General features: G+C 39.6%; 1 protein-coding gene across 7 annotated transcripts in view; it reads right to left on the bottom strand.

Annotated features, from left to right (window-relative positions):
* AKAP6 (A-kinase anchoring protein 6) overlaps positions 1–9,147 on the bottom strand; it is a 488,303-nt gene that overhangs the window by 253,724 nt on the left and 225,432 nt on the right. For all 7 annotated transcript variants that reach the window (XM_025202476.1, XM_025202473.1, XM_025202475.1 and 4 more), the window contains one exon: positions 4,517–4,639. In XM_025202476.1, coding sequence (XP_025058261.1) covers positions 4,517–4,639 — 123 coding nt within the window. The remainder of the gene's footprint in view (positions 1–4,516; positions 4,640–9,147) is intronic.

Genomic DNA, 9,147 nt, shown 5'->3' on the forward strand with positions numbered 1-9,147 from the left:
ATGTTTAAACAAAATGTTATGGTCATGCAAGGTGCTAGGTAAGTCTAGTTTAATCAATTTACAAGACACAAAGTATAGGCAGCAGAGCTTCATGCCAAACATCCCACCAATAAATCTCAACCTTGGCCTACAAAGATCAGGCCTACAAAGACCAGCACTTATCGTGAAAAATCTCATCCATCCTGACAATCCTGTTCATTATAAAAAGAATTCAAGCAATTTTTGTCTACATCTTTTGATGAAGGTAACTTTTCACTAAGAACTTAATTGAGACTAGTAGTTCACATATACGGTTACCTACCTGACGTCTGTTCCCTAGTAGAGCCAGCTGAGAAATTTTCTGACAAAACAAACTAATCTGTCAAGCCAGAAATATTTTCTGAAAATATCTTGGTTTAATTAATTTTTCTGGTCAGTTCACTTGCGAGGCTGCTGGGAAATCAGAGGTTCCATGGTAGGTGTTCCTAAATTCCTTCTGATCAGTTTCACTGCTGTTATTCTGTAGTGGACACTTGGAAACCGAACAAGAATCATTTCAAAACCAGTAAGCAGCTGCAGGGGATCCCAAGGAATACACTTTCTTTGAGAAACATTATGAGTTAAATGAAATATAATTATATGAAAGGAAATATTTAGGAATTTAAGTATTCTGAAAATTTCTAAATTTTGGCTCTTGCCCTGATTGTAATCTCCCAGATTAGAAGATTGCTGTAAATGAAAGTCAGTATTTCAGTCAGTTTCATTCACTGAGATCGGAGCCATATTTAGACTACCTACCCAAAGGTAAAAAAGTGTTGTCTATCCCTTATCAGTCCTTCTGGTTCTCTGTTTCTCACAGGAAGGTGTGAGATACAATTTGGGGTGGGAGGGGGGATTCTAACTTAATCTATTTTAGGAAAGGGAAGGCCTTATCATTTATTTTATATTAATCCTGAAATGAAGGTGCAGAACATGACATGGAAGAATTTATATGAGACCTTTTGAAAACTGTACTAGTGCCATTCTTGTTAGAGCATCCAAATAGGTAGAAAGAAAGCAAATAATCTTTCCCTCATCTGTATATCCTTTTTTCTCCACTGCAGATGGTGACAGCAGGGAGTTAAGCAATGAGTGCAAAATATTCTTTTTATTGACACTTGACTTTCTATTGCAACCAGGTGTTTCAAACAGAGCAGGGTCACAGGTGGCAATGATAATTTGAACCAGGGGTAAGGTCTTATTTTTATTAGATAAAAATGTCTGTGACATGTCTACAGTACAGTTTCCACTATTGACGCCACCAAAGGAACTGAACCTACGGGAAATCATGGACATGAAGTTTGCTAGACTAGATTCAATCTATGGGGAGGAAGTTTGTTTCTTTATTTGGTAGGTCAACTCAGAACTGGACCTCAGACCAGAGGGCCTAAAATAACATACTGCTACAGTCTGGAACCTCTCAAAAGAGTGAACCAGAAATCAGGTAAGCATCCTCTCCTTCAAAAAAAACAATTTCTAGAAGCAGAGAGCATTCCAATTTATAAAACCTGCTTGTACAAAAAAAAAACCCCAAAACCAAAACAAAAAAAAAACCCCTGAGGGAGTTAAGCCCTCTCACAAAGCTGTGTGGCAGCTGCATCCATTTTACAGCCACTTTTGGGTGGAAGAAAGTATTGAATAAAGTTTCCATGAGATGGAATGGTCCAAAAGGGAGAAGGACTAGCCTGAAGTACTGAAGCCACTTGATCCTTGTCACAGTTCATAGGTGGGAGAGACTTGGCAAAAACAGAAGAAAGGCTCACAATGCCTTTGATCAGAACTGACTTAGAATGCTAAACCAAGAGGAATTTTTAACACAACTTAATGTGAATTGAAGTTCATATGCTCCTGTTTAAACACAGATTAGATTTTCTGTCAGACCAATACCAGTGAAAAGTTGACATTCTAATTAATACAAGTAAATCTATCTTCCCATTACAAAAATATTCCCTATTTTAATAATTCAATATTCCACTGTAGAGAAAGGGAATACAACAGCACATATTATTTTAAATTCAAGGAGAAATAAGGCTAAAGGTTCACTGTTTTTTTTTTTTTAATTAAACAAGTCAAAATGCAAGCAATCCAGATTTTCAGGGTTTTTTTTTTTCTTTTAACAGACCTGGACAGTAGGCCTGTGCAAAGCAGCTAGTATTTTCTTCTGATTCAGATTCAGCTGATACAGGGGACAGTGATTTGATTTGGTGATTTGAATCTCTGTCCCGAATCTGATTTGGAGATTTGGCCGCTCCGCGAATCAGCCAAATCTCCAAATCAAATGAGCCCCATCCCCTGCCCACTCTCCCAGCCTCATCAATGGCTGCCCTACTCAGCCCCAGCATCCTGACACTTTGAAAACAAACCAAAAAAAAGCCCAGCACTCATCAGCTCCTGCCAGGTGGGGTGGTGATCCCCGCTGCACACCCAACTGCCCCGTGCTGCATGGGGGCCCTCTGCCATGAGCCCCCAGAAGCCCCAACAACTGCTGCAGCAACCAGTGAATACAGGGCTTTTTTTTTTCTTTTCTTTTTTTTATGTGTTGGGATGCTGGGGCTAGGTGGGGCAGCCATTGATGGGGTTGGGAGAGCGGGTGGGGGTCATGGACTGCTCAGGGGGGGCTGAGGGAGCAGGCAGGGGAAGCCCCCCGCGCCCCTACCTACTGGCATGGAGTCTGCTTCCAGCTCCCTGCGGCGGCGAGCATGGACTGCCTGAATCGCCAAATCTCCTCCGAATCTTTTCTGAATTGATTCAGAGGCTTCAGATCAATTTGGACTTTTTTATTGGTCTCCTGATTTGATTTGGATTTGGGGATTCAACCGCCAAACTGGGCCGAATCTCCTCTGAAATGAATTAGCAACTGAAGCTTCACACAACCCTACTGGACAGTATTGTTGCTATCCATGTATTCAGAAACTGAAATACTCTACTATTTTATGTTAAAATTTTGAACCCCCCCCCCATTCTCAAGATAAGCATTTTTCAGGGCCATGTTACATACTCTATGCATCTTGAGATAACTCCAGTTAGTAGACACTGATTTTCACTAGTTTTAAAATAATAAAATGATCAGTAACTGAATTGGACCTACTCTGGTCTTTGGGAAAATGTAGGGTGAGTGGATTTAATTTAATCATCTGTCATATGTATATATCAAACTAGATGGTTTAATTGTCCTCTTTCTATGCCTAATTTTTATGAAAAATCTAAACTATTACCATAATAAAAATACAATTTATCTTATTTGATCTTATCTGATCCTATCTGGGAATTAATAATCTTATCTGATCTTATCAGGGCATTAGAAAATCATAGATTTCCAATGTTTTCAAAGGGGGAAACTGATTTCTACCCCCCTCCTCTCCTCTCCCCTCCTATTCTACATTACCCAACTGGGCATCCTAAAAAGCACCAATAAATTGATTGCTCCTAATAACCTAAGCAACAGCATTACCTGACTGTGGATATGGAAACAGTTATTGGAGTTTCCAAAAAATATTTGAAAAATTCATTTTGTAACGTGCGCGCGTGCACACACACACTTTATTTAATATTTTAGCTATTGAGGTGTGATGGCCATTCTAGGCACTGCACTTTTCTTTAAGGAACATTTATTTTATTGTCTGCATTAGTTTAGCACCAAAAGTCTCAATCAGGAACAAAATCTCATTCTCCACATAAACAGACAGGAAGAACACTACGCTATGTATTTTCTAGAATTAAGAAAAAAATCTAAGCGTGGAATTTTCAGCATCTAAAAATCTCATTTAATCTGACAATATAGTTGCTTTTCATGTTTTATTATAATTCAACTATAGTAGTTTGTTTTACCTCCTTATAACTAGTATCAGCTGTTAGAAATGTTCAGTAAAACCTCATGAGGTTTATCTATCTGTAATTCTTGCCAGTAATATATTCAAAAGCTTATTCATCCAAATGTTTTCCACTTCCACCCAATGTTTTGGTTTTTGCACAAGAACAAGGATACTGACAGTTGTATTAATTACATGATAGAAATGCACATCAGCTAAAATGATTGAAATAATCTTTTAAAATATTTTATTTAAATGAATCTGTGCCATGGTTAAAAATATGGAAGGTAGAAAAAGATTTGCTTGATAATGAGAGCTTCATTAATATTACAAGAATCTTAGCAAGAATCCTAGAATTGCTAGCAAAAACACCATTATTCTTTACCTTTCATTGTTTCCATTTTCTTTCATTTTTTGAAGATAATTTCTGAATTGCAATGCAATTCAGTTTTCTAATTTCATTTTCAAAGGGAGTTTTTGCTTCACATATGCCATAAATACAAGGAATTTTCTTTTTTACAGAGAAGATAAATTTGTTGGAATCTTGACTACAACAATTTGCCATGCTATAAATATTGCATTAAAATATAGGTGCATACCAGTAATTAGAAAAAAAATAATCTACTAAAAGAAAAGCATAGCAGAACACTTCAATTACTGATAGCAATCACAATATAATCTTGTCCTACCAAGTGTGTCTCCAGGTATAGTTTAAGGCTGTCTGTCTCTGCTTTAGGAGGAGTCCAATTCTCTGTCGTTTCCATGGCTTCATTTAACCAGTGAATGAATTCATCCAGCTTGCTTACAAACCCCTTACCAGATAAGAACAAAGAAAGAAAAAGAAAAAACATATTTGTTAGGAAAATGACAATATGGAAAATGAATATTTTATTTTTTTTAAAAACCATGATTGCATCACACAGTGAAATCTTGTCCTCAATAACCAGGCAAAGAATGATAAAAATGGGTTGGTGTCTTTCTAAGAATTCTGGTTCAGTAATATGTTCAGAGAGTCTAGAGATAATCTACGATGCACTCTTGAGATACATAGATCATGACATTGTGGTGAAACCCTGTATTTTTTTTATAGAACAGGGTACTAGCTGGGTGTGGGGAGGAAGGATGGGCTGCAAGCCCTCTCTTCAGAAGCCAAGTATGGCAGCTGCATCCCTTTTACAACCATTTCTGGGTAGAGGACACTATTGAACAAAGTTGCCCTGAGATGCAATGGTTCAGTAGGGAGAAGGAATAGCTGGAAGTACTTAAGCCATTTGATCCTTGTCAGAGTACACAGGTGGGAGAGACTTGGCAAAAACAAACTAAGCAATAGGCAAGGCACTTAATAAGTACTGCTGGTCAACCAGTGCAGATGGTTTGGCATACGAATGGTTGAAAGTTACCATTTTTCACCCCCCTGAACATTTTTAAAATAATTTTTCCTGGAAGATTTCACATGACTGCTCTTGTTTTTTGCACAGAACAAAAGCAAAAACAGAAATATTTTTGGCATTTTTTCTGCATGAAAAAATCATGAATTACATTAATATTCACACATGATAATCACTCAGGCTTGATATGTCATGATCTTCATATTAATGGACATCAGATAGTTACTAGCTCAACTTGCACAGTTAAAAACAAATTTAGGTTAACAGTTTCAAAAGGTGCCTAAGTATCTGAGGAATTAGTCCCATCCACAAATGGGGCCCAAGCACTTAGCAGACTAAATCTTATTGAAATGGGACTTAGAAGTCTAAGACACTTAAGCCCTTTTGAAGTCGGGGGGGGGGGGTAATGGAAGTGGTACTAGTGAGAATTAAGCCATTGTTATGTCTCTAACCACAGAACCTGCAAGGGTCTTATAGCTATGCACATAACTGGTTGTTTTTTGAAGAACAATAGTAATATTGTCCTTGAGAGACAAGCTGATTTCATAAGCATAAAATAGTGAATAAACAAAGATTTCATGCGTTTTACTAGTGTAGAACTGTTACACTTGCGTGGTACTAGTGAGAATTAAGCCATTGTTATGTCTCTAACCACAGAACCTGCAAGGGTCTTATAGCTATGCACATAACTGGTTGTTTTTTGAAGAACAATAGTAATATTGTCCTTGAGAGACAAGCTGATTTCATAAGCATAAAATAGTGAATAAACAAAGATTTCATGCGTTTTACTAGTGTAGAACTGTTACACTTGCCTAAAGTAGTTACTACATATTTTAAGAGAATGTTGACTATTTCAGGATTTCAAAAATAGGATGCTGATGGTCTCTAGTACCAAAGGCAACTGTCAATGGTGAATATGCTTGTCCCATAAAAGATCTGTACTTTCGATATTTGTTATTTTATATTTTTGTTTCAAAACCCTCTACTACCAGCATTTTAGATGTTGAATATATTTTATGTTTGCTGTGAAATGTGCCACATCTAATAAAGCCTGTATTTACCACACAAGGAGAAAGAACCCTGAACATGTATATGACCTAAAAAATCTGTGGTATGGAGTAGGAGGCTGTTGGAAGAGTGGTTTGGGGCCTGAATATTATATATAAGATTATGCAAAGTTATCATGAGCCAGAAGCCTTTCTTAAATAAAATAAGTATTCAAACAACAGTTTTGTTATGCAAATTAAAATCCCTGCTAAGAGTAAATGTGCATACAGTGGGCACCACAGAGAGGCATAAGCAGAGAACAATGAGATCTAACTCCTTGGTGGGCATCGAGGAGAGGCATGGGCAGAGAACAGTGAGATCTAACCCTGGCTATATCCCTGTCATGGAGAAATATTTTCTGCTAGAAAGCACAAATCACAATAATCCTACTATTTTTCAAATGAAGACTATAAAATTTTATTGAATCCATTCAAAAGAACACATCTGTAGAAACTGAAAATAATTTAAAAAACGAAAAGCCTGACACTGAAAATGACTGTCTGAGGATGGATAACATTGTCCATTTTCTAAATCTCAATGTCTGAGTAAACAGCACCATCTGGAGGCTTAAAGGAGCACTGTCAGCCTTACAAAGAGGTGTCTGTACAGATGATTTTAACAAGACCTGAGCAAGGAGCCTAAGGTTGAAATGTAGGCACCTGAACTGGAATTCTAAATTTTGCATTTAAATGCTCAAACAAAGAGAATAAGCTCTTATTAAAATCCTAAGAAGCCCTTAAGTGTAGAACTTGCTGTTGTTTTCTGAAACTTTGGCCAGTGATTGCATTTGACAAGAGTGTTTGGATTTGACATTTGACTTCTGATAAAATTAAAAGGAAAAACTGGCTAATTAATTACAATGGAAATGAAGATAAGTTATTTGGAGCCTTACAAGATCAGGTAGATTTCTACAGTTTCATATTTTCTACATTTTTTATATCTCAAGTTACATTAAATTTTATGGTGGGACACAATAATCATAAATTCATTTGTCACAAACTAATGATCAAAACATTTTTCCACATTTTTTCACAGTAGTGCCTATGGCTTCAAGTTACTTATTTAATAGCCTGATGCTAGTAGGCAAAGGCCACCTTTATCATCACACGGCCAGTCTCATGAATCATTTCTGCCCAGAAGGCAACTCTCATGGAAACTGAAACCAGTGCAAACAGTCAACTAGATCAGGGCTGGTGCCAAAGACAAGACTTCAACCTGTTTTTGGTGCTGAACTTCTACTTCTACCCTTTGTCTACAAATCAAGATGTGGCTACAACAGACTTTGAAACTGAAGCCAGTGCTTTTAAATAATATAGGGCTCCATCTGAAGCTATAATCTGGTTGAAATGCCCCATCACTGGCTCTGTTATCTTGGCCAGCATTAGGGTTGTGACTAGAGGTAAAATTTGCCCTTCCTTAGCTCACCTGTTCAGAGAAGAATGGGAGCAGGAAGCACTTGATGGATCAAGGCTAGGGACAGAAGTTGCACATAAACTGGTTTAAATGATCAGAAACTGGTTTAAACCTGTAACAGAACAGAAGTTCAGTGCACATAAACCAGTTTTGGCCATTTTGAAACTGGTTTAAGATAAACCTGGTTGAATGTAGTATCAGACTGAACTGATTTGGGTCAAACCGGTTTATGGAACTTGAGTCCCAGACCCCTTCCTGGTTTAAGTTAAATAAGAGTCTCCCAGCATCCCAGCATGCTTTTCAATCCTGAACTGAGCTGTCTGCTCCAGAGAGCAGGGCTGGTCCTGCTCCTTTCCTCCCTAGCTGGAGCTCTGGCTGGCTGAAAACAAGGTGAAGACTGCAGGCACAGCAGCGTCTACTCATGGCCTCCCCTCTCCCACAGCATGGACCCTAGCACCACAGACCCCAGCCAGCATCTGGTCATGGTCACACCACGCCCATGCTAGCTAATGCTGAGAGGCATCCATCATAGGTGACGCATGGGGGTGGGACACAGGGGGAGGGGCACATGCCTCCACTGAGATTAGCTGCCGACAAAACTACCACTGGCTTTTGCAGGCATTCACCCCCCCACACACACACCCTTTGTCTCAGAGTGTTAACCGGGGGCTGGGGGCCAGCAACACTCCCACCCCTTGAGCAGTGAGGAAAGCCTGGCGAGGGCTGCCTCCCCCTCTGGCTCCAGGCACATCCCAGCTGGGGACTGTGCAGGCCAGGGTGGTAGTTTAAACCCCTCCCTAAAAATAGCATCCTGCTGGGGCCTGGCCATGCCCCCTCTCAGCTCAGAACTGTGGAAGTGAAGGGATGGCTTGCTCTAATGCCCCTGGCTTCTAGCCTGAGCCACTGCAGGCATGTGCCTGCATTTCCTGAATGAAAAGTGAATGTCTATCCACTTGCAAATTGGTTCAGTCTCTGCAGGTTAGAATGTCTGTCCCTAGCCCAAAGGTTCAGGTGGTCTGCACAGAGGTATAAATTAGGGGTCTTATTCCCTCTGATATAGATTCATAGATGCTAGGGTTGGAAGGGACCTCATCAGATAATCAAGTCTGCCTCCCTGCCCTGGGCAGCAAAGAGTGCTATCCAGTCTTCTCTTAAAGACCCCCAAGGTAGGGAAGAGAATCACCTCCCTTGGTAGCCCATTCCAGATTCTGGCAACCCTTACCTGGCAACCCTTTCCTGATGTCCAGCCTAAATATGCTCTCTGTCAGTTTGTGACTGTTGTTCCTTGTTACCCCAGGAGACACCCTGGTGAACAGAGCATCTCCAGTTCCTTGCCGCCCCCACTAAAGAATTTGTAGATGGCCACAAGATCACCTCTCAGCCTTCTTTTTCAGAGGCTGAAGAGATCCAAGTCCCCTAGTCTCTCCTCATTGGGCTTGGCCTGTAAACCCTTAACCATATGAGTGCCCTTC

The sequence above is a fragment of the Alligator sinensis genome, unplaced genomic scaffold (assembly GCF_000455745.1).
Source record: "Alligator sinensis unplaced genomic scaffold, ASM45574v1 scaffold720_1, whole genome shotgun sequence".
Taxonomy (NCBI): Eukaryota; Metazoa; Chordata; order Crocodylia; family Alligatoridae; genus Alligator; species Alligator sinensis.